The 24431-nt window shown below is 41.4% G+C and overlaps 5 protein-coding genes across 6 annotated transcripts; 4 read left to right on the top strand and 1 right to left on the bottom strand.

Moving 5' to 3' along the window:
- Positions 1 to 824: 824 nt before the first annotated feature.
- On the top strand, positions 825 to 5220 carry LOC109631951 (transmembrane protein 222-like). Its single transcript, XM_020091030.2, has 6 exons — positions 825 to 993; positions 1192 to 1276; positions 2127 to 2158; positions 2398 to 2494; positions 2586 to 2716; positions 3660 to 5220. The coding sequence occupies exons 1-6, from the start codon at positions 875 to 877 to the stop codon at positions 3745 to 3747; spliced, it is 552 nt and encodes a 183-aa protein (XP_019946589.1). The 5' UTR covers positions 825 to 874; the 3' UTR covers positions 3748 to 5220.
- LOC109631950 (trophoblast glycoprotein-like) lies at positions 4849 to 6430 on the top strand. Its single transcript, XM_020091029.2, has 2 exons — positions 4849 to 5108; positions 5316 to 6430. The coding sequence occupies exons 1-2, from the start codon at positions 4849 to 4851 to the stop codon at positions 6289 to 6291; spliced, it is 1236 nt and encodes a 411-aa protein (XP_019946588.1). The 3' UTR covers positions 6292 to 6430.
- Positions 6431 to 8091: 1661 nt separating this feature from the next.
- Positions 8092 to 12754, top strand: kdf1a (keratinocyte differentiation factor 1a). 2 transcript variants are annotated; one of them, XM_020091007.2, is made up of 4 exons: positions 8092 to 8461; positions 8832 to 9892; positions 10255 to 10329; positions 12102 to 12754. In XM_020091007.2, the coding sequence occupies exons 2-4, from the start codon at positions 8851 to 8853 to the stop codon at positions 12179 to 12181; spliced, it is 1197 nt and encodes a 398-aa protein (XP_019946566.1). In that variant the 5' UTR covers positions 8092 to 8461; positions 8832 to 8850; the 3' UTR covers positions 12182 to 12754. The 2 variants fall into 2 exon arrangements, with proteins under 2 accessions (XP_019946566.1, XP_069393803.1); XM_069537702.1 differs by having other exon boundaries at positions 8322 to 8461; positions 8803 to 9892.
- A 2185-nt stretch (positions 12755 to 14939) lies between these two features.
- On the bottom strand, positions 14940 to 16217 carry nr0b2a (nuclear receptor subfamily 0, group B, member 2a). The gene is made up of 2 exons (XM_020091241.2): positions 15601 to 16217; positions 14940 to 15494 (listed from the first exon to the last, which is right to left on the bottom strand). The coding sequence occupies exons 1-2, from the start codon at positions 16133 to 16135 to the stop codon at positions 15253 to 15255; spliced, it is 777 nt and encodes a 258-aa protein (XP_019946800.2). The 5' UTR covers positions 16136 to 16217; the 3' UTR covers positions 14940 to 15252.
- Positions 16218 to 21565: 5348 nt separating this feature from the next.
- gpatch3 (G patch domain containing 3) lies at positions 21566 to 24335 on the top strand. The gene is made up of 7 exons (XM_020091196.2): positions 21566 to 21991; positions 22579 to 23039; positions 23162 to 23336; positions 23472 to 23531; positions 23640 to 23761; positions 23851 to 23978; positions 24072 to 24335. Exons 1-7 carry the CDS (start codon positions 21604 to 21606, stop codon positions 24253 to 24255), a joined length of 1518 nt encoding a protein of 505 aa, XP_019946755.2. The 5' UTR covers positions 21566 to 21603; the 3' UTR covers positions 24256 to 24335.
- The last annotated feature ends 96 nt before the right edge of the window (positions 24336 to 24431 follow it).

Here is a 24431-nt window from a genome sequence, read left to right as displayed (position 1 = left end):
ATTGTTTAGTTCTACTCAGAATGGAGCACACAATGTAGACAGCTATATAACTTAAATATGGACATGAAGATAAATTAAATAAAGATATATTAAACTGAAAAGAAAAAGGAAATATACCAAGGGGCTTCTCATAATTCTACTCCATTAATATAGCTTGTTTTTCTTATGCTTATTTCAGTGACTTTATTTGCCAATGTACAAAACAGAATATGTAGAATATCAGCTATGAATAGACAATGCAGTCAAGATCAGTCAAATAAATTATGAATCAAATGATAGTAAATATCAGTCAAATCACATAGAAACAAATAAGTAAAATTAATTATCCAAAAAAGGACTAAATACATGATAAATATGAACAGATCAGTAAAGGTCCCAAAGGTCCAGGGTCACCAAAAATAATTCATAATAAATGTGTGCTCACTTTTTTCGAGTCAATGTCTCCATGTATAAATTAGATTTAATCATTAAACTTGCCTAGAAAACTCTGCATGTGACATTTACAATGATCATTATAAGATTATTATTGGAAGAAAGGGGCTTGATTGTCATTTAAATTAAGATATGATGGCTTTAGGCTTAATTGTTTCAGAATGATTTGTTGATGATGTTTGTGGTTCAGCTCCATTCAATTCCTGTGTAACCCTGTGTGTGGGTTAATATCATAATATTCATAAATAATAATGAATTCCTCTCATTTAGTTACAAACACACAATCAACGCAGAATAAAAATTGTTTCTGATTTCGATGTTTTGATTTTTTTTTTTTGTTTGTTGGTTTTATTCTGGGCGGTTTCTGCGCGCTTCCGCTCCCGCGCCCCCTGGCTGCTGCTGCCCGCCACTGCAGTCAGCTGGTGTCAGGCCGGGGGCAGCGATGGCGGAGACGGACGATGTCGACGTGATGATGAGCTTCCACAGCGATTTCCTCAAAAGCGACGGGAAGAGCGGCCGCTACCCGCACTGCATAGTGTGGACGCCCATCCCCATCCTGTCGTAAGATGCTAACAGTGTTTTCATGCTAACACGAGATCAGCTGCAGACATGTCGCCCGAGGAAACGAAGCAGACTCGTGCTGTAGCTGCTGGTTAAATCTCCTCCTGTCTGTCTTCATAAGTCCCCGTGTTGTGTGTTCCCTGCATGGATCCACACATGCAGCGTCATCACAGTCATGTATGGATGTGTCTCCTGCAGGTGGGTGCTCCCCTTCATCGGTCACATGGGGATCTGCACCTCCTCTGGAGTCATCCGGGATTTCGCAGGTTCTTACTTTGTGTCGGTGAGTAGCTCAGTGTGGCGTCACATGTGTGGAACAGCGTCTCATGGCTCAAAGACTGAATCTGAGATGTCACACTGCAGGAGCGTTCCAGTACGTTTTGGGAGCCCCCGGCAAAAAGGGGGCCCTACAACGGACCAAACTACTTTACTATCAAAATTATAAAAACAAGGGCATAGTGTACCCACCCCAGGCACTTCTTACACATTTCGATGTTCGAGTCTTAAACAAACTGTTCAAATTAGGATGTTTTTGCCAGAAAACCAGCAGCATGGGGTCTTGTTAAAGGAATAGTTCACCGGTGCGGAGAACACCCGACTCCTCTTACACTCAGCTTTATTTGTACCAGAAGATACACACAAAATGTGCAGTGGGCTGCGTGCTGACAGTTTTAATAAAGTTTCCTGTTCAAAACACATCCTGAGAAAAGATGTTTTCAGTTTATACAGAGACGTCATTTAACCATCGGTTACTCACAGAAAGAAATAATAAAATACATTTAATTGAAAATAAAACTAAGATGACTAAAATGTTGAAATAATATAATAATGTGAGGAAGATATGTCGAGAAAACCTGGAGATAAAAAAACGATTGTGTTCAATTCACAACCACGAGATTCAAATAACTTTTTTAAAAGTATTTAGTTCTGATTATGTTATGAACTGTAAGTTCAACCAGCTGCTTCTTCACTGGACGGATGTGACACAGAAGGAATCAGATGATCATGTGATGATTTCCATCAGTTCAATTAAACAGCTGTTCTGTTTTATATGTTTACGTGTCCACTATAACATCGAGCACTAGTTCATTTACGTGCTACTTTAAATGTTTTAAGATATGATTTTTTTTCAGGAGGACAACATGGGCTTCGGTAGACCAACAAAGTAAGTTTGCTAATAAGAAATACTGTATTTTAATAGTTTAAAAGTTCTATTACTGTATATTTACCTTATCATATTTGCCTTTGATTAACTTCTTTATTGTATCTATTACTGAACTTCCCTGCAACGGTTTTTCACAGGATAGTACTTGTAAAAGCGGCGTGACGATAAAATATCTTGAATCTTGGCTCTATTTCAACAAGTAGGTCACATGAATTATATGCATTTACTCTATATCACAGGTACTGGAAGCTTGATGTGGACAAAGTCTGTGGCAATGGAGCTGCTACGTGGGACAAAGCAGTGCTAGATGCATCTGAGGAATACAAGTGTCGGCAGGTAAGACAATTTTTAAAGTTTTTTCGATACACATGTTTCCATATTAACATTCTTTAATCTGCTATCTATTTGTTTCCTGTTTTCATTGAAGCACAATCTATGTTTTGACAACTGCCATTCCCACGTTGCTATGGCCCTCAACCTCATGCGCTACGACAACAGCACTTCTTGGAACATGGTGAACCTGTGTGCGCTGTCTCTCATCAATGGGAAACATGTGAGGTAAGTATCCCAGGCTCATTCTGCTATTTGTTCTACCTGTAAGAACAAAATGTTGATAAAATCCTACCCTGCATCTAAGTGAACATCTGCTCCCTCGTCCTCCAGTTCCCAACATACTTTGCGTTACAGAGCTCAAACATGACACTTGAGTATCTTCTACTATACTTGGCCAATTAATAACCTAGACTGTGGCAGCCTGCCATATTTAATTTGTCCTGCAACTGTTTCATAATGAATCTAAACCTTTTCTTTACACTTCTCATAATAACATTAGAGATGGCTATCTACTGCCATAGATTGAATGAATTCTGTGGGAAATGCTGTTTGCAGTATTATCTTATCATCTAAATGTTTTACTAGATCCCAACTGTTGGGGAGTGGATGCTGATAACAGTAACAGGGAGTGAAGGATTTCTGATACCTTTATATTAGCTGATAAATGAAAAGAAATTAGCAGTGATTCATAGGATGTTGCTATCAAACCCTTAGGTCAGAGATATTAAATTGATATTTTACAGCTTAACCATAAACATTAATATAAATAACTATAATTCAAAAGAATACAAATAATTGCTCTATACATTATTCTCCGCTGACCCACATAAAGAACGCCGGCATCAGAGTTTGTGCTGCCTCTGCACAAACACTCCCACAGCACCGGAGTCTTTTTAAACAGGAGGGGAGTCATGTAATTCATCACTGACAGCGGCGCTCCCCTCCGTGTCACCGCTGGAGGTCACCTCTCTGCTGGGGCTCCCTGGGTGAAGGGAGGAGGTGCTGTGGGCCTCATGGGAGCTGAGAGATTGGAGCATGTGATACTTACACACCTCACATGACCTTGTCTGTCCAAAAAAATACAATCACAGGCATTTTTACCCTCACTGCTGCGAACACAATATCCATGTGTTGATGTTTACTCTAATACACTCTTTCTGTCCTTCAGCTGGGCAGCGTTCCTCAAGACCTGGCTCCCCTTCCTCATGCTGTGCGGAGTCCTCACCACCTTCATCCTGACGTTCAACCTCCAGTGATGGAGCGAGCAGTACGATAGGAGGACTCACAGACTTTGGTTAAACTTGTCATTGATGTGCTTTGATGGGATATTTGTAATTGAAGGACTTCTCTGTCTGACATGATCTAGTCTGTTAGAGTGGGATTGAGGGCTAGGCTGGTTGTTTATAATTTTGAAATCAAAAAATGAGTTTATGTATTTATGGATTCAAAAGTTACCGTAACTCTTTTTCACATCGTGGGTCCCTGTTGTTTTTGTTGAGCTATCAAGAGGATTACGAAGGAAAGACTCCACTGTAGTAGAGTAATGCAGCTGAGTTCCAGCTGATGTATTACTTCTTTCATGGATGGCGATGATGAATGTGTTTCCAGTGCGGCTAATGTACATTTCAATGATGAATGGCCACAAAACGGACCATGAAATCTTAAAGCAGAAATGTGTTCATCAATTATTTGTCCAAGAGATATGAGTACAAATATAGAATGATGTAGGAAACATGTGAAAAATAGTAACACTGAAAACGTCCCTCCTCCTCAGTCCACTTTCCTATGACATATAAAATCAAATGCGTGAGGTGTTTTTATTTATTTATTTTTATTTAAGTTGTTGCTTTTCTCCAGAAGGTTTTAAAATAAACCATGCACACTGGTGCTGGACCTCTGCTGATTTATTTAACTGTTACCAATACTTTCAAAAATATAATTTCGTTTGTTTAAATGCTGTGTATATTAATACTGTATCTCTATCAGTTTCAAATTTCTGTTCTTCGAACTTTACTCTGAATGTGCTGGAGCCCGTTTTTCCCCTCGTGTCACACGTGTAGGTCACAGGCTGTGGACGCCCTCATCGTCCTCTGTACCTTTAAGGGAACCGCGTACCTTTTTTCATCCAGCAGATTCTGCGTGAGATGAACCACCATCAATTTATGGGAACCTTTACTCCACAGTGGAGCAGATGAGGAAGGGACTGATGCTGGAGCGGGCAGTGTTTGCCGCCTCTGCAGTATTTGATTAGTTAGTGGGAGCTAGAGCTTAGGATCCAATTTTTTGAATTTGCTTCACATGCAAGCTGTCGTTAACATATTTGTGTTCTGTATAATCGGGAATAATTGATTTTTGAGATGTGTACTTTTGCAGTCTGTGCGTTTTTGGGAATTCTGCTTTTTGCACCATACCAGTGCTTGGAGTGTCCCTTTGGCTGCGAGTGTTTTGCTGTCACTCGCACAGTGAAATGCGTTTCTAAGGATCTGCTCTCGGTGCCTCAAAGTATTCCAGGATACACGAGGACTGTCTATATCACAGGGAATAACATTCACCAGATTGCACCTGACTCGTTTACAGAGATGGAGAATGTCACCAACATTGTTTTAAGCAATAATAGGTGAGAATGTCAGTGATCTGTGTGTCTCATTAATGTATATTCATCTGTATTTGGACAATATGAGTTTAACTCTGTTGATGTGCATCTGATCAATAAATGTCTATGTCTGTGATGATGTGGCTTTTATTTGCTTTTACAGCACAGTGACTGGAAGTGAGAGGATGATATTAAATGTTGCACATGTTACAGTGTTAGTCGTCTTCACAGGATCACAGAGATGGAGTCTCACAGCTTCTCTGCCCTTGTCAACCTTCGTTTCCTGGACCTCAGCGGGAACCAGCTGGCTCTCATCCATCCTGAGGCCCTCAGTATCCTCGGCAGTCCCCTTCAGGAGCTGAACCTGAGCCATTCGCTTTACAACTTCACCGCCCTGACGGACCTCACCACGGCCCTGCGCTGGGGTGGCCTCGGGGGTCTCCTCCGCCTCGACCTGTCTGGGAACCACCTCTCCCTGCTGCCCCCGGGAATGTTCTCTCACCTTCCTAACCTGCAGCAGCTCTTCCTCGGGAACAACTCCCTGATGGCAGTCTACAGTGGGACTTTCTCCGGCATGAACCATCTGGAGGTGCTGGACCTCACACAGAACGCCTTCATGACGTTCAGGGCCGATTCTCTGCAGGAGCTGGAGAAGCTCGGCAACATCCGCATTCATCTCGGTAACAACCGCTATACTTGCTCCTGTGAAATCCGTGATTTTGTCACCTGGCTGAACGAATCAAGAGCTCAGCTAGATGTGGATGCTGTGAGATGTGCCTCACCAACAGCGTTGAACAACACCCGGCTGCGGGGGCTCAGTGTCCAGGCCATTGGGTGTGTTGTCCCAATCCAGGCGGAGGTGGCTGACCTCACCCTGCAGACATCCTATGTTTTCCTGGGGCTGGTGCTGGGGTTCGTGGGGATGGTCTTTCTGTTCGTGCTCTACCTGAATCGCAAAGGGATGAAGAAATGGATCACTGAAATGAGGGATGCCTGCAGAGACGTTCTGGAGGGATATCACTACCGCTATGAAATTGACTCTGACCCTCGGCTGGGCCACATCCCAGCAGACAACAGTGGCAGCAGGGCACAAGGGCATTTAAGATTAGCTCTGTCACAGCAGTTACCGAGTGACACATGTATTGTCCAGGATCCCACAGACATGCAGGTTAAAAAGGTGACCACGTCCCCTCCTGTGAAGTTATGATCGCTTAATGAAACTACAATGATTTGACATAATATGAGCTAGATCTAGTTATAAATAGTTAAGGACAGAACATGTTTAAATGTATTTTATGCTTTGGATCTCCTTGTACACAATGCAGTTGTGACACTTAATTCTCCCACAAAAGTGCCTTTGTGTTTTTGAGGCACTACAGCATTAAAACGACATTAATATTGTATGTGTGTAATGTTTGTTATACATTTTCTAAGAATATAATACATAAGCTACATTGAAATTACACTAGAAAAACTCAGTCAGTGTTTAAGTGTTCTTGTGTTTTTTGGCATTAATTCTTTATATATCTTGACATACTGCAGATGACTGCCAGAGTAGCATGGAAAGTGTGTGTTGACCTAAGAAACTGTAATCCATACACACACAGTAAATTTAAGAATAAGTCTTTATTAGATTTTCTATGCTTTAATATAAAAATATCAGTCCTTATATTCAATTACCTGTGTAACTTTAATTTGTGGTTTAGTCTTAATAGTGTGATCTGTATTACAGTAGTCAAAGGAATAGAAGAAGCCAGCGTATGATATGAAACCTGTATTTACATTAATTGGTAAATTAATTAGTAAATAAAACCACATTGATTTAAATGTCTTGTTCACGTCTTTTATTGTGACTGCAGCGAACCTGCTCCACACACCGTGCTACACAGATTCATTTTTTCCCCAGGTGAGGGGCCCCTGCTATTTCGATCCACACAGTGTGTGATTAAGTGTTTCCATTGAGGGAAAAATAGGGCAGAATGAAAGATATTTGGAAATACACCTGCTGGCTTTGCAGCTGTGCACCTCTGTCAGACCTACCTCCTGTGTGTGTGTGTGCGCACACACGCACTAACAGCATGCTGTTATTAAAGCTGCCACTTGTTACATTGTGAAGTGTATAATTAAGTGTACTTGTAGATAGAAACATACAAAATAGAAATATATATATGCATTAAAAATGTAGAGCGTACTTATGCACAAGAAAAGAGGTTTAGTTAGTGGATTCAGGAAGAAAAAATACTCACCTGCCAAATACAATAAATTGAGCGATTTAAAAACCAATTCAAGTTCTGGTGAAATCTCTTTCCATCCTCTTTTCATCTTTATTACTCATGACAACAACATCAATGTACAGAAATAAAAAAATATGCAAATATACTTAAAAATCATAAAAGAAAATAAAGAAATAATTTAAAATTACATTTTTTATATATATAAAATGTAAAAGTTTATATATATATATAAACTTTAATTTCTTACAAGCTGTTATAGTTGTTTGCTTTTTGTTTTAATATCTCTTTCTTACTTTTCATTTTATCTGAATTACTCATGTCAGAGATTACAGCAACATCAATTTAAGAAAATGAGTTCAAATTAAATAAAAAATATAAAAAAGACAGATATAAAAATAAATAAATACAGAATAAATGCCAATGCTAGAGGATAACTAAATATACACAATAATTCCTACCCAGCTTTTATTGTTGTATAAAAAAGATATTTGTATGAAAATATTCTCTGTTACTAAAACAAATGTTGTGCATTTCTTTTTGTTTTGAAATTCCTCTCCTTCTTTTTTTAATCTGTATTGCTCACAACAGAGATTACACCAACATGAAAATGCAAAGTAAAGAGAATATAAAGAGAAGCGTTCAGTGCCAATGGATAACTCAAGGTCAAATAAAACATGCGTGTTCACTTTGTTACAAACTGACATTTTGGAAAGCTCTTTATTTTGAAATCTCTTCCCTTCTTCTCTGCTCCTGGATTCGCCTCGCGTGACGTCACGCGCCACCTGTGGGTGGAAGCAGGTATGATGCGGGACTAGCTGTGTCCGCAGGTCAGAGACAAACACCGGAGCCTCCGCCGCACACCACCTCACCTTTACGTTCATTCTCCACGGGAAAAGACGACGCTTGTGTCGGAGCCGTGTCTGAGTTCGGCGCTTCTCCTTCAGGTGTGTGAAGCGTCCGGTTCTCTGGAAGTCGAGTCACCTGGAGGAAGAAAAAAAAAACCTGTGGGCGGCAAAGAGACGTTTTTGTTTTCTCCGGTTGAAACTCTGACACAGGAAAGTTTTCTCCCCGAGACTTCCGCGGTTTGCTCGCTGGACGACTTGTGTGCAGTGAAAGACAACCACCGCTGTTTCCTCTTATGCGGTAAGTTCATATCTGGTGAGATGACGTAAAAAAGGGTGAAAGCTGAACGAGGTTTGGTGTGAACAGTTTTCCTGCTCATTTCACTGGAGGCCAAACAAGCTTCTAAGGGCGCGACGAAGTGGGCCAACTGATTATCAGGCCAGCCATCAATCCAGCTGGTCTGGTTTATTTACATTCTGCTTTATTTACATTCTGAGGGTTTCATGGGAGCTTACTCTACTCTACTCAAGACTAAGTGTCTCCTCTATTCTCATTATACTATATTTCCTTTAATGCTGCAAAACTTGTGTGGCAACAACAGGGGTAGGTTTACTAGCTTTACACCTGGCTGTTATTTCTAGATCCTGTCTATGTGTCTGTCCCCCACCAGGTCCCAGGCACTCTGAGCCATGCCTGGCCACAGCACAGGGGCTCCCCAGGCGTCCCGCCACCACAAACCCCGCAGCTCCAACTCCAGCTCCAAGGCAGACAAGTACAGGCAGACCCGGACGATATCCAGGGAGAGCCAAGAGTCCTACAAAGATCCTCATGGGGAGCAACTACACGAGCAACACACCAAGCACTCCCGGTACCCAGAGAACAAGTATGGCCGCAGCAGGGGCCACCCACGAAACGGCACGGCCCGGGGCTCAGAGACTATAGGATTTATCCCTGGGTCTGCAGACAACACGCCTGCCACCAGACATACCTGTGGCTCCTGTGCCTCTATGGGCTGGAGCAGCTGCAAGGCTCTTATCTGCTGTGTACTAACCTGTGGATTTTATGGCAGCCGGGAGCCCTGCCTGCCTGTTAATGAGAGCTCCACAGACCATCCCCCTAAAGCAGGCAGCGAGCCTCACCCTCCTAATGGCATGGCCATTTGCAACCCCACCTGTGGCATTCCTCTGGAGTCCAGCAAAGCCACCAAAGCCTCCAAGTTACCCACAAGTGACAGCTTTCGCTACCCTGATGTGCGCATCGCAGGCCAGACTGTGAGGTATCAGGTTGCTGCCCCCAAACGGACCCGTGCGCCAGGCAAAGGGGAGAGCCACCGGCCGATCAGCAACACCAGCCTGTTATCCCGTGAGGACTATGACTTGGACGACCTGAGCGACACGGGCACAGACATTGACTCGCTCATCACCAAGAAGCTACTGGAGCTCTACGCCCTGCACCAGATCGACCAGCTGGCCAAGTGCACCTCGGACTCGTCGTTCTCCCGCAAGACCAACGAGATCAGCGAGCTCATCTACAGCATCGCTCAGGATTACAACCTGGAGGAGCAGGAGGCCGAGTGCAAGCTGGTGCACGGAGTCATTCGCATCAGCACGCGCAAGGGCAAGAGGAACAAGAACCATCAGTCCACAGGGCAGCGTCCGAATGGGAGGAGCGACGGGACTCTGCCTGACAGTGGCAACGAGACCATGACCAACACCTTCATTAGCAGTGACTGTAAGAATATGATTTCTACTGTTTAAGCAATTATACCATGTGACACCCTGGTTAGTCTCCACCTTCAGGCTGCAGCCAACTAAATATTCAAATCACCTTACCTGACTTCATGTAATGACTCATTGCGTCTGTTTGAACGCAGCTGAGACTCCTTTGTTTGTAGTTGTAAACCCTGATATTCCCTGCATCTTGTCTGCAGTGACCTAATAACAATCAGTTCATTTAAGGCAAGCTGATACAGGCACCTGCTGTCTTCTCAAACATATTGCACAATAGCCTGGATGACCGGATTTATAGTGGAATCAGGGTGTATTTGTGTGTCAAAGCTTCATCTCGTTTGTTTGTTTTGTCTCCTGCTGTAGTTCCAGAGGTGAAGGTGTCAGAGCAGACGCCGTCGGACGAGCTGGCGAGGAAAATGAGACATTACAGCGGGAAGAGTGAGTACATGTGGGAGTTTACCCCATTGGAGGTGCAGAACCTCCTTCGTGTGGAGGAACGACTCAAGGATTAAGAGCTGAATCAGATCCAGAGTCATTCAGCACAGGAGTTGATTAGTGGTTATAAATATTGCACATCCGAATCTTAATTGTGTTTATTGGGCTCACAGAGCTACAGACTTTTGGTCATTGAGGCATAATTACCACCTTACCTACGTGTGGGGCTCAGTCTTTGCACTCCATTGTACCTGCTGCAGCTGCAGGCATTTTCTCACCTGCTCTCTGCTTTCCAGGAGCATACCACTCTTTAAGCATTGAAAGCCCCACATTCCTGTCCTTTTCTCTGCATATTACAATCCTGCGCTCATTAGTTACCTCCTCCCCTCATCTGCCACCTTACACCAACCCATAAATCTGCCTCTTTCTTCTCTGCAGCTAAGCAGTCATGCTACACCACCTGCTAAAAGCTTGCAGATCAGGTCACATTAAATATATGCCACATAATGTCCCTCCTGGTTTATTATGTAATTTTAGCAAATAGCAGATAGATTTCTGTTGTTGTTCTGCAAAGAGGCTGCTAAAATGAAGGAGTGTCCAGTTACCTGTCTTTGAATGAGGGTACACCACATTGTGTTTCTACAACTTTCCCATCGCTGCCCAGGGATGCGTCAACTTCCTGGAATAAACTCCACATTTCAAATCTCACCTTGCTTGCACGAAATATAACTACGTACTGTTTTTACTATAAATCTGCTTTCACACATGCACTGAACTCCAGATAATAATCTGTGGATGGAACAGGAGATCCTTCAGAAGATTTATTGCGAGTGAGTGGGTGTGTTGATGACATTTCTAACAACAACAGCAACAGACGCTAAAATGTATTTTATATATATACATATATATATATATATGTATATGATATATCTTGGGATGGAAAGGTGTCATACACTGAAGATGCAGAAGAAGAAGCTTTTTGTGATGCCAGTGTAGATGTGATCTCTGCAGCAGAATTAACACATTACATTTTCCGTGTTGTTGAATGAGTCTGGGAGAAGAATCTCCTTGTTCATTGTTCACTTGTCGAGACATTCTCCAAACTCTCAAAACAGCTTCAGAGATGTTCTGACGCCATTTTTACCTTCCCTTTGATTCCTGGACTTTGCATACAGGTCGATACCGAGTACTGTTCCGATATAACAAAAAAACATGTACAATGTATTTTAACAGCTTAAATCATTCGACAAACAAACAAACAGAGAACTTACAGAGAATTAACTTTTTAGATTATCTGGTTGGAAAACACAAACAACGTACTCGAAGGTTTGTCTCCGTCTGTCTTGATTTGAGACTGTCTTTGTTGAATCTATCAAGTTCATCGTTTCAATGCAGTTTTCGCTTTTCATCCTTTTTTCATTTCACCTCTGTGAACTCCTTGTGATTGTTCGTGTAAGGATTCTTTAAATGCTTTATGAGATTGCTAGTGTTGTTATTGGCAACACTGAAGTGCCACCCCTTGAAACTGAAGTCGTACATACACTACATGTTGCCATTTTACCTGTGGGAATATACAGTTTGAAATGTTGCCATATTGCTGCTCACTCTCACAGTACTTTCCAGTTCAGCAATTTTAGTTTTATCTTGGTGAAAATAATATCCTTATACTCATGTTACCATATTGTACACCGATTTTCTGCTTCATCGGAAAATCTCTAATTACTTCTATGTTCCTTTTTGTTTTCAATGCATTAAAACTTTTACCTTCCTCGTAGTGTACTCGTCCAGCACCACCACAGCCTACTCACCCTACCGCCACGACACTAACTCTTCTGGCGCTCCTCTGCTCCTCTGAAGGGCAGCACCGGGGGAAAAGTACCTACGCTGACGAGGGACGTAGCCGACACGATGGACAATTGAACCCCTCTGCTGTCATTTATGCTGTTACTGAGTGGAGCAGCTTTTGGGCTGTTGTTCTTCTCCTTTTAGTGGTCTAATGTTTCGTTAAAGTTCAAGGACGTTTAATCTTTCCAGCAAATGTGCCACTGAGGAAACTTGTTTTTTATTTACAAGGAAAGACAAAGTGTTTATGTATTAGTACTCAGTATTTGGAGCTGTTTTCAGAAAAGAGACGTGACTACACTCCATGCAGTCTTAGCAGTCAATGTAACCGTCCTCATTCTTGCCTGTGATTGTTTTTGCAAGCTGCTGTGCATGCACCGTACGTGTGGGTTTATTGACTCCTGCCTTTTAGACATGTTTTGATCTGAAAACTGTTGTTAAGCCATATTTTTTTGATGTACATATTTTTAAAGTCTACGTTACTTCCTGGGTTGTTAAACCACGTGTAGTATTTGGCCACAGCTTTTTTTTTTATTCTCGAGATAAGTGCTGTTTTTAACAAAATAAAAATCTCTGTGCTTGTTTATGTCTTTTCACCTGTGTTTGTCCAGGAAATTACAACCATCAACCAAAACATTAAAAAAACAGGTAACTGGTGTTGTAATGCTGTTGCAGGAAAATAATTTAATCCACAAAGAGGCCATGGATATAAATGAGCCACTACTTTAAAACTGGTTTCCTGATTTTAATGTTGTAGTTCCATACTTGCAGATCTTTCTGTCACTTTGTTTGTTTTGTCTCTCTTCACAAGCTGAAACATTATTTGTCTCATTTGAACTTATGCAGCTTTGATTATCATAAATTATCATATATCAACAAGTCAGATTCACAGAAGGGGTTTTTAAGTCTTTTCTTCTTTATCTCTGGGATTATTGTTGTCGAGCTCTTCTCCCCAAGGTCACTGCGTTGCACCAGGCAGCCTTTTTCCGCCCTCAGCAAAAGAAGGAACTCGTTTGGCTGGTTCTGACAGAAAGGAAATAAAATCCTGGGGTTTGTCTTTGTCATTTATTGTAAAAGGAAGAAGCAGTGCAGAAAAGCAGCCTGATTTCAGGAGCCTGGCTCAGAGTCCTACTGTGGATCAAGTGAAATGAACCGTATTTCCATGCAGTAATGTGTACTTCAAGATCGACCTCATGTAGTATGAAGCCTTGAGAGTACAGGTCTATTGTTGATCCAAATAGCAGCATGCACATATTTAACACCAATAACACAACAAATGTAATATACTTTTATAAAAATTGCACTACTTGCAAACTTTCAGGTGTGGTTATATTTATTTGACTATTCCATTATATAACAATATGTATGTTTTGTGCCGTAATGTCACAACTTCAGCCTGAAAACCTCAGTGTCACCACCTGACTGCAGGACAGGACAAGTTGCATCATGTGATTAAATTAAAAATAGATGAAACATTTTTCAACTAATCTGTTAGAAAAAACAATTTCCACTCAACCAAACCCAGTAAACTTAAAACTAGCTTTTTTTATCTGTGTTGTTCTGCACCAAATTGTTGTGATAGAAGATCTTTTGTGTTGGTGTGGAGTCGCAGTTGCTCTGTGTATCCCCGTTTCCTCTGGCTCTCTGCCCCCACCAGCACATTCCTGTTTTACCTGTATGAGTTGTCAAGTTTAAGTCTCACAGTTTCACAACGAACATACCACGAGCCAGGTTGAATCAAGGGCTTGTTTCTGTATCAAATACAGCCTGAAGCTTGTCGTCAGCAGCAGACCCACATTTTTAGAACACTTGGTTAAGCAGTCAGGTGCTTAATCCACTTGATTTATTGTTTTGTGTGGCCTTTTAAGTTGGTAAATGGTTGATTGTGTGTGTGTGTGTGTGTGTGTGTGTGTGTGTGTGTGTGTGTGAGACAAATCACGTCTTATAAGGGAGTAAACACGATGTTACTCGTAACGTCCACAAGGGGGAGACAAAGTACAACTAGAGGAAAAAAACTGCTTGAAAACTACAATGCTGCAATAAGTGGTAGAAAAGTGAAAAAGCAAAAGTCAGTGGGTTTTTAAATGGTAATTTGGCAAGTGGACTTTAGCTGTGCTTCCTCACAGCAAGAAGGTTCCCGGTTCAAATCCAGCCTTTGCTTGTCTGGGCCTTTGTGTTCGAGAGATTACATGTTCTCGAGTTACCCAGGTTTTCTCTGGGTACTTCCTCACACAGTCTAAACTCTAAGCCGACCATATGTGAATGAAAGTGTGAGTGGTTGTTTGTTGTCCATATATAGATACGCTGGTGTCCAGCGTGTACTTCCTCTCTCGCCCACTGTCGGCTGGGATTGGCACCAGCTGCCCCTCCGATCAGCAGTATAGATAATGGATGGATGGATTTTATCTATATAGACCAATGACGGCACTTTACAGTTACATTAAATCACCAATTCACATTAATACGCATATATGCAGCACTTTCTATAAGTGTCTTGCCAAAGGACACTTCAGCATGTGGACAGATGAAGAGAATCAAACCACTGTGGACAACCCGCTCTACCTCCTGAGCCAAAGTCTCCCTGTTTACTGTTCTAATCAGAAGGAATCGAGAATGTTAAACAAACAATTTTCTGCACAACATGTCAGTAACAACAAACAAGGTGTTTGGACAGAAGAACAGAGCGTTATTATCAGGTGCACAAAACAAATATTGTTTCAAGTTTGGCTCCTTTGACAAACACAGAGACTGGACTTCACTAGTATGTTTGTGTACAAAAATATATTTATTAGAAATGTTCTGCAAAGGCAGAAAAACCTTATTTACAACAGTGACGTAAAAACAGAAAGTCTTCGAGGTGAGAAACAATGAATGACCAGTCACATCTTTGCTCTTAAGTCTTTTCAAACTGGGCGAAAGTGACCTCAGCTTCAGTGTTAGTTTCAAGCTTCATGTTCAGTCAGTCTTTGTCTTTATCAAAAGTGCTTTTCTGTCGGACATTCATGAGGGAAGCTGCTGATTTTGATCAACAAAAAAAACTTCAGCATTATCTCAGTGAGGAATTCCACCTCCTGGACAGTTCTTCTATCTGCAGAAGAGCATGTCGACCAGCAGCTCCAGCAGGTCGGCCTGGCCTATCACGGGCCGGAAGAAGAGTTCGGTGATGAGGCTGGACGTGATGCTCTGCAGCGTGGAGGCTGTGAGGAGGATTCGAGCAAAGCGCTCCTGGTCGCCGGGCTGAATGAACTGGACCACCTCGCTGAGGGCGTGCTGAGCTTCCTGTTGCAGGCCTTCAACAAAGAGAGCGGCCTTTAAATCTGGTACATCTGTTGGTGGTAAAGACAGGAAATTAGTGCCTTTGTAAAGTAGATTTTGAGATGGAAAATTTGAAGTGTTTTTGTGTAATTTCATATATTTTAGTACAAAACAAACCTGGGTTAAATATTGTGGTCCCTTTGAGGTATGCATACTCCTTTGGACTCAAATCCAAACTCCAAAACTTTTTTAGGCAGGACTTGAGTTTGCTGACTCCGGTGATGGTGGGCTGCTCTCTCTCCGCGTCGAGCTTCTCCTGGCAGTTGAGGAGAATCTTTTTCAGCATACTGTCAGCAGGGGTGTCCGTCACCTCAAAGTCCACGTGCTCCTGGGCCAGACCCAGGATGAAGAGCGGTGCCCAGCAGCTCTTCAGCAGTGAGAACTGGTCATTTGACGGCAGCTGGTTGAAAGCGGGTAAGTTCTTCATGAAGTGCACGGTTTTCACCAGAACGGCCGAAGCTTCCTTGCAAATCTCCACAGGCCTTTTCAGGCACACAGTCCGCCGCAGCTCACAGTTGCACCTGTGAGGCACTGAGTTGTAGTTGAAGTTGTTCTCACGGGCTTTGCTGTTCTCCATCTGACTCAGGATGTTGTAGAGAATAGGGTTGGAGAGCCTGTCGCTGCTGGCCGAACATTGACATCTGTTATCCATTCTGCAGCTCGTAGAGATCTACTCAGTTAAAGGTGCGTCCTCTCAGAGGATGAGCCGGCGACTTCTGCTGCTGCCGCCTCTGCTCGTCTGTGCATTTATACGACCAACCCACCCTGCTCCGTGGACCTTGACTTGTCAATATAGTCTCAGTGAAAAACAACCATGTTCTCTGCCAGGTGACTGATGGAATAACCCTGGGAAACCGATAAGCTTTTCTCAATGAAGGGGAGTTGGTGGAGTAAGGCCTGGATATCAAGAGGGCTGGGCCTTATCTTGTTACCGGTGTCATTAACCCAGGCAGTACCAAGCTACCAAGGACTGCAGAGGTAATCAGCCCCTCGCTGTGTCCCTGCACTCTGCCAGCTCACACCTGGAGAGCTGGAAAGAGGCCAGAGCAGAGAGCGGGGCAATGACCTGTCAGTTAACTCCTCTTTTTCTTACTGTAATCCCACAGCACTGCAGGAATCATGGAAAGATAACTGTTGAGGATGAAGATTGTTGTGAAAGTGCTCAACACAACCTCTTTACATAACATATATATGCTTTTGTCAAAATACATTTCTTGGTATAGATTGTGAAAGTAGCTTCATGAGTTTAGGATAAAACATCACAGATCCTCCACCGGTGGAATGAAGGAAGGTGGCTCATCTAAAGCAGAGGGATGAGGTTATGGGGTTAAAGCCCATGTAGCTGGGAAGTGGAAAGATACAGAATTTCTTTTTAATATCTTTTTTATTTTCTTCTTGAATTCAGTGTTCACCTAACACCACCGCTATGTACCCTCCACTGTTTCAATCTATATACGTCAATCCCACTTTAGTTGGATCTTCCCAGTTTAATGGATAACAGGGCTTCATAAACAAAAGTTAAATGCATGACATCTTGGACAATTCCCACTTTCCTACATTTTAAGATTTTATTAATGAGCAATAGGGAGGTTCCTGCTACAGTGCATGTTTCATTTTACAGGTGCTCGTGGGCTTTTATATTAATTACCGCTGCCTAGGAGATCACATTTTTCGTGATTTGTTAATGATCAGATTTCCATGAAGCTTGGTGGAAGGGTGGGACCTGGGTAAAGACAGAACAAATTACATTTTCTGGATAAAGATCCTGGGATATTTTTTCTCTTTCTTTACCAACCTCAACCTTGTGTTTTTGGGCCTTTATCTCCAGCTTGATAGGGTTTAAGGGGACTGGTTGACCACACATTTCAGTGATGAGTTGTAATATTGTTGCTGCATGGTTTAAAAAAACATGCTGCAATCTTTTTGCATCAGGTTACAGTGATGTAAAAGTCCAGATTTGTTTCACTTTTTTTTACTTTGGCCATGAGGCAGAGTTTTGTTTTTCAATCTGAAACCAGAGAATCCAGGGGATTTCAGTTTATGGCGTCTGTAACAGGTGGTGCAATGCCCCACTTGTCATTTAAATTAGTTTATACTAATTTATTAGCTCCTCTGTGCCTGGCACTGAGGTTTGAGACTGATAAGCAGATTACTTAATTATTGTCACAAATAAACACACCACACACATCCAACAACACACTATCTAAGTCTGTGCATTTAATTCTATGAACCCACTAAGACATTTATCACATTGTATAGCGTCGGGTGACTATTTGTACAACATTATGCTCTTTACTTTTTATGCTGCACAAGCCAAGAAGCTGCAGAGGAAGATGTGAACCACAGAACAGTGGAGTCAAGGTCAGTCCCTGGAGTGAATGACTGCAATAAAGAGATTACATGCCAGACAAAACTGGCAGCGGCAGTCACCGAATGTTTGTTTTACTCCGTTATTCTCTTCACTCATTCTTTCGCAGGCTACTCTCACAGCCCCGTGTTCCCTCCTGAGGTGATCTCACCATGATACAACGTGATTCTGTATTAATATGAGATGTGACACATCCATAATAACAGGAGCTCAATAAAATGTGGATGAAACATTGCATTGTTATCTTTGAGAAATGTGGTACTTTCTGCGAAGTGACCTATAATGCACTCAGCCGCCCTCGGACATCATGAAGTGTGCTGACAGTTGTAAATGCCCTGTGATAAGGCGTGTGTTTATAGAGGTTAGGAGCAGGCAGAGACGGACACGGAGGACAGACGCTTATCTCCACCAAGACAGTAAAAATAAAATGTCCTTCATTCCACAAGTGGAGCAACTGCTGTTTTTTCTGAGCTCAAGGAATTGAAGCGGTCCGGCTCTGATGAAGAGTGATGTAATCGCAGGCACCTGCTGTTATCATTGTTAAAACACATATGAACTGTAAAAAATAGTATAATCTTTAGTTATTATATAATATAATCTTTAGGTATTTGGCTGTAATAGTAAAAGTTAACATTGTGTGAAATATATGTTTTGGACAATCACTGGATAATTTTGAAGATAACTGCGTCAACATATCCCTCACATCCCCTGCAACACAGTTTGCTTTTCTTGTCAGTTTTCCCACCAAATATTGACTTTTGTTTTCTCCTGTATGGTTTCTAGTTTCCCCAGGTCATTGAAATCTCAGTGTGACCGTTTAACCTGTGTGCGTGATGGGCACCATGTCTGGAACATGACACTTGACCTTGACCTCTTGCTAATACAGCCCAGGTTCATTTTTCACTGGGTCATTGACCCCAAGGGTGACAGTTATTACCGTGGGTTCATTTCAATCCTCCAGGGGGAAGGGAAAAAAATCATTAAATTATAGAGGAGTACAAACTGTTGGAAGTCATATCACATGTTTATATGTACCTCTTTCAAGTTCACTAGAAAAGTTATATGTCAAGTTATTTGTGCATTCTAACAGACCCAGAATGTTGTGCTCACATTTTTAAACAATCTAATTAAAATCTCCTTCTCTGTCAAGTTTTCAGGCTTTTTATCTTTCCAATCCCATATCTTACGTCCCATACGGAGCACGACAGCAAGCTGAATGGATTATCTAACATAAATGTGAACACTATTCACACCAGCAGTGACTGGACCCCATCATAGACACTACATCCGAGACATGTGGTTGCACAAGTGAACTCAAATGAACACAACACTAACCAGCCAACAAACACAAAACCCATATGAACCAAATCTGAATATCAACCAAATATCAGCCAGAACAGGTACACATCACCAAAACACCCAACATTCCCACGAGCCCCTGCAACAGGCCGGCTCACCGATCACTACAATACTCATAACTTAGTTCATCTTGTTGGATTTCGTGTTGTCCCTAAAGAACCTCTTGAAGCGCATACAAACTGAGATAAACGTGGACTTCTGTACTCTCAGGTTATAAATTAAACATATTTGCAACAAAGTGTACCCAGATCTGTCAAGTACTGTACAACCAGGTGGAACTGTTGCTTAGTCAGACTTTAAGTCTTATGTTATGATACTTAAGTTAGATGTCTCCATATATTTTACTAACAAAGCTTTTTAGATTGGCAGATTCTTTTCTGCTTTGTGTTTCGAGTCACTGAGGTATTTGAGAAATTAAGATTGTTTTTGTGAAAACAGAAAGAATAATTTTGAAAAATAGCTTTTATTTTTCACAAGGCGTGGTATAATATAATAATAATAATATATATAATATGTAGATCAACCATATCAAACCATACAGTTTTATTGTGAAGCTTTGTTTTAATTTATTAAGGCCAAAACCTTCAAAGCAATGACTCACAGTGACTTTTGAAATATTTGTGAAAAGATCTCAACTTTCCATGGTAACTACTGAATATATTTTTGTATCTGTCTGTGCTGGAAAATACCCCTGTGTTACTGGGAAGTGATAAAATACATGAGGGCTGGATATATACATTAAAACATTTTTTAATCAAATGTCTTTTAATCTATTTTCTGCTGTTCAAGTATAAAAATGAGCTCTGAATAGATTATATATGAAGTTTTAATCTTTCAATACTTCTGGTCCAGTTTAATTATAAATCTAAAAGTAACATTGAACAAATTAAATATGTAAAGTCAAGATGCTTTCATCACAATTCTTTTCATTTTCCAAACATAACATTCTTGGGGATTAGTGTGGGCTTCCACAGAATGGCTTTGACTAATGCACAGTAAGTGTTTAATATGGATTGTAAAGTGATGTCAGGGTCCAGACACCTGGCTCTTTTACAGCCTATTACTATCAAAATACTATATGATAAAAGCAGAGGTGAAGGCTAAAGACTTTGCTGCTGCTGGGTCAATGAACTCTGACTGAATGTATTTCATGGTTGTGTCTCTGAAGGACATGATGTTAAGATGTAAAGATGTAAAAGATTTCAATAATGAAAAATAAAATAAAGAGAACTATGTTCTTGGAATGGTCAGAGAATAAAGACCTTTATTCTTGATTTGTTGTAGTATAGATTTAAAACTGAGCCTGAGGGCTGTTATAAGTGTCATTTGAGTCTTGTTTCGTTTCTCTGTGATCAAAGCTGCAGAACATCTTACTGTCAATGTTGTATTTGATGAGCGTTAGGTGTTCATTTTCAGTTTTGGGAAATTGTCTAACAAACCAACCTCCAGTCATAGTTACATCCCATTTTTGTCTGTTTTCTACAAAAATGTTGTTTGATTTGTCTTGTCATAGAACTGAGTGGGAGTCTGACACTGCGGACGTGGCCTGTATTTGAGACTATGATGACACATGAAACACTGTATGAGCTAAAGTTCTTGTCCCTGTCACAGTGGTTGTTATCTCTACAAGCATATAGTTTGGATATCAGGGGATTTTCAGTTCGGATTGGATTGTGATAAGTTCATTGAGAAGACAAAGAAACAATGGTGCACATAGTTACAGCAAAACCTTCATAGATGATCTCCATTATTGATTGTTCAGGGTATGTAGTTTCACACTTGACGTGACATATTATTGTGAGAGGCAGAGATTGAACAAGGAAAATAAGACCATATAGTATCTTTAAAGATCTATCTGTGAGTGTTTCATTAGGAACTCCTCTGTTCGTTTTGCTGTGAAATGTATGAGAACTGCACAGAAATTTAAAAAAATGTTGAATGGAAGCATATATATAATTTACATAGAGCCATAAAAGTGCCATAAAAAGAATAAATATGAAAAAGAATAAGAACTTAATGTGGAAATATAGAATAAGAGAATAAAAAAGCTACTAAAATGTGGAAATATAAAGAGAAATAAATCTATGTATACATTTAAAATTGTCATTATATATTATCCTTTAATTTTTGCACATTATGTATTTATTGATCCTCTATTGCTTTTGTGTTTCCTAAAAAATGTATTTTATATTTAGGTATTTTACTTTCACATTCATTTACTCATTCGTTTATTTCACTTTATATTTCAACATTTATTTTCTTTTGAATATTTATAATACATATTTAACACTATCGTTATAATATAATATGATATAATATCATTTTCAGGAAGCGGATGTGACGTCGGTCTGTAGTCGCGCAGATGACGTAAGCCGTCTCGGTGATAAACAATCATGGCGGACAGTGAGAGTTCGGCTCCTGTGTATTTCGCCGTCAGTAATATTCCTGCCGCTTTTCGCTCAGCGGACCTGAGAAACTATTTCAGTCAGTTTATAGAAAGCGGTGGTTTTCATTGTTTCCATTACCGACACCGGCCGGAGGTGCTCAGAGAAAACACGGAGGAGGGAAGCTCCGGCTCCACACAGACCGAGCAGCTCAGTGAAAACAGCCCGGGGAAGAGGAGGCAGGCGGCGGGGTCGTGCTGCTGCGTCGTCTCGGTTCAGGGCAAAGACGCCGACCGGTTCGTCAGGCTGTATGCGGGGAATCACTGGATTGACTCGAAGGGGTCGTGGCTGTCCAGGCGCTGTGTTATCAAGAGAGTCAAAGTGACTCACGACTCAGGTTAGTTCGGTGTGATTGTTTAAAATGTAAATGTCTCGACCTTAAACACGAACAGTAAAGAGATTACTCATCGTTTTGCCTAGATGTCACCTTCTTCTGTTGTGCCACACTAAAGGGACACTCCGTCAATTCTACACACTTGTTCTTTGACTCTGGAGCTTTTATCAACCTGGAGGAATCAAACACAATAATCCCTTTGGACAACACACTTGTAGCCTGCAGTAAACCTCATGTTAGATTTGGCTGCAGAAGCATGTGTATCAGCTGTAGATAATTTTTGTTATGATGCAAATGTATTATATCAATTTATTATATATTAAACTACTAATATTGTCACTAAATGATGAAATTATTTGAGGATCGTACAGAAGTCAGAATTATCATACAAACACGATAATTGTATGTATGTAAACACCCCACACAAAGATTTGGACTATTATGTTTGATATCTATTTTTGTGACACCTTGAACAATAATGAAACAAGCCTATTACAAACTAGAAGAGCTCAACTTATTATCCTGAAACTGCCTTTTTTTATGAAGTAGTTATCACCATATCATGTACATCTTAATTTCACTTCTTTCAGATGATGGGCCAATCCCCTACAAAACAAAGTACCAGCAGCGGCACCGTGTTTCTTTAACGGAGCGCTTTACAGAGGCTGACCTCAAAAGCTTGTCCGAAATGAACCCACCCTCTCTGATGCAGAATGGGAACGTGGGCACACCGGTGAAAGTGTTCCTCCAACTCATCCAGTCCTGTCGACTGCCTCCACGCCTCATCAGGAAGCTGGGCCTCACTTTCCCCAAGACCAGCTCCAACCGCCGTTACGGCAACGTGCCTTTCCAGTATTACAACACCTGCACGCTCCCGGCCACAGAGGAGACCATATTCACGGCTGCTGGACATGAAATATCAGGACCGGGCACTTTGGCTGCTCGACCCTCGAGACTCGCGGCTGACACAGTAACAGCAGAGACTGATGAGCCAGAGGTGGAAGAGGAGGAGGAGGAGGAGGAGGAGGATACACAGTCTCATGCAGATGATGTGGGTATAAGTTTATATCCATCAATATCAGTAATTTAATGTGTAGGCAAAGATATACTGTAAGGTTGGCTGAATTGTCATCTTCATCCCCTTTACTGAGGCTTACTGATTATTGGTTGCAGGATGATGACTACTGTGAGGAGTGGGAACGCCATGAGGCTTTACATGAAGATGTCACGAGCCAGGAGCGAAGCAAAGAGAGGCTGTATGAAGAGGAGATCGAGTTGAAGTGGGAAAAGGGCGGCTCGGGCCTGGTGTTCTACACTGACGCTCAGTATTGGCAGGAAGAAGAAGGAGGTATGCAAAAATACACTAATCACATGTTAGACATGACCATAAACAGATTCAAATTACAATTACATGATGTTTTTATCTTCACTACATTAAATGAAGTGTATTATTTTTGTTTTAATGCATGCTTTGTCTTTTTAGATTTTGACGAACAAACAGCAGATGACTGGGATGTCGACATGAGTGTTTACTATGATAAAGGTATCTCAAGTTTGCTCTACACCTTCTATCACCTTGATTAAGAAAGGAACCAAACACTGTTACTGTTGCAGAGTCAGATTTTCTACAGCCCAGCTCTTCCTCTTACAGACGGAGGAGACATGGATGCCCGTGACTATGTCCGGATGCGGTACGAAAAGAGGTTGAGGGAGGGTCTTGAAGATGGTTCTGGGTCCAGTCAGTCTATCGGCAGGTTTGAGAGGTTCACTAAGGTAAGGCAGGTCGCTACTGCCTATAATCTGGTCCAGCAATGTCTTCTGCTGTCTCTAAGATATGTATGTACTACACTTCCCTTGGGTAGGGCTTTGGCCGTCGTCTGATGGAGAAGCAAGGCTGGACGGATGGCGAGGGCTTGGGAAACAGTCAAACTGGAATCGCTGAAGCCCTGGAAAGTGAGGGCCAAAATCCGAACTGCAAAAGGGGCTTCGGGTGAGCATGGATACAAAAAAATTGAATTAGCATGTTTTGGTATGTTGTACAACATTGCTTCCTTTATGCTTATGCAAATTTCTCATTTTTCAGGTATCACGGAGAGAAATTATTGTTACATAATGGGAAAAAGGCCAGAACAGATTTCCACATAACTACAGTGTATGATAAACCCAAAGACATAGACGAGGGCGACACCCTGCTGAGACGGCAACCAAACACCAGTATGAAGTACAGAGGCTGGCAGCCGGGTGGCACCATTGGACCACGGAGATGACCTTAAATAAATTATTTTGTATAAATGTGTGTTTTTATGAATTTGTTTGCCTTTGATATTAAAACATGTTTCAAAGAATTCATCGAACTTCTGATGACTGTGGTTACTTTTTATATTCTTATTTAATCTAATAACAATAATACATTTTATTTCACTACATGTTTCTAAATACCCAA

The sequence above is a fragment of the Paralichthys olivaceus genome, chromosome 13 (genome assembly GCF_024713975.1).
Source record: "Paralichthys olivaceus isolate ysfri-2021 chromosome 13, ASM2471397v2, whole genome shotgun sequence".
NCBI lineage: Eukaryota > Metazoa > Chordata > Actinopteri > Pleuronectiformes > Paralichthyidae > Paralichthys > Paralichthys olivaceus.
The sequence above is the reverse complement of the archived record's forward strand: the minus strand, read 5'-3'. Positions and strand labels throughout refer to the sequence as shown.

Coding starts and splice junctions, on each gene's coding strand:
- gpatch3 (XM_020091196.2), top strand. CDS start 21,604: ATGGCGGACAGTGAGAGTTCGGCTCCTGTGTATTTCGCCGTCAGTAAT. Junction 23,762..23,850: donor GGTTTGAGAGGTTCACTAAG/GTAAGGCAGGTC, acceptor TCCCTTGGGTAG/GGCTTTGGCCGTCGTCTGAT. Junction 23,979..24,071: donor AACTGCAAAAGGGGCTTCGG/GTGAGCATGGAT, acceptor CTCATTTTTCAG/GTATCACGGAGAGAAATTAT.
- LOC109631951 (XM_020091030.2), top strand. CDS start 875: ATGGCGGAGACGGACGATGTCGACGTGATGATGAGCTTCCACAGCGAT. Junction 994..1,191: donor ACGCCCATCCCCATCCTGTC/GTAAGATGCTAA, acceptor TGTCTCCTGCAG/GTGGGTGCTCCCCTTCATCG. Junction 2,717..3,659: donor ATCAATGGGAAACATGTGAG/GTAAGTATCCCA, acceptor TCTGTCCTTCAG/CTGGGCAGCGTTCCTCAAGA.
- LOC109631950 (XM_020091029.2), top strand. CDS start 4,849: ATGTGTACTTTTGCAGTCTGTGCGTTTTTGGGAATTCTGCTTTTTGCA. Junction 5,109..5,315: donor ATTGTTTTAAGCAATAATAG/GTGAGAATGTCA, acceptor TCGTCTTCACAG/GATCACAGAGATGGAGTCTC.
- nr0b2a (XM_020091241.2), bottom strand. CDS start 16,135: ATGGATAACAGATGTCAATGTTCGGCCAGCAGCGACAGGCTCTCCAAC. Junction 15,495..15,600: donor GACCACAATATTTAACCCAG/GTTTGTTTTGTA, acceptor TACCACCAACAG/ATGTACCAGATTTAAAGGCC.
- kdf1a (XM_020091007.2), top strand. CDS start 8,851: ATGCCTGGCCACAGCACAGGGGCTCCCCAGGCGTCCCGCCACCACAAA. Junction 9,893..10,254: donor CACCTTCATTAGCAGTGACT/GTAAGAATATGA, acceptor CTCCTGCTGTAG/TTCCAGAGGTGAAGGTGTCA. Junction 10,330..12,101: donor GAGACATTACAGCGGGAAGA/GTGAGTACATGT, acceptor CCTTCCTCGTAG/TGTACTCGTCCAGCACCACC.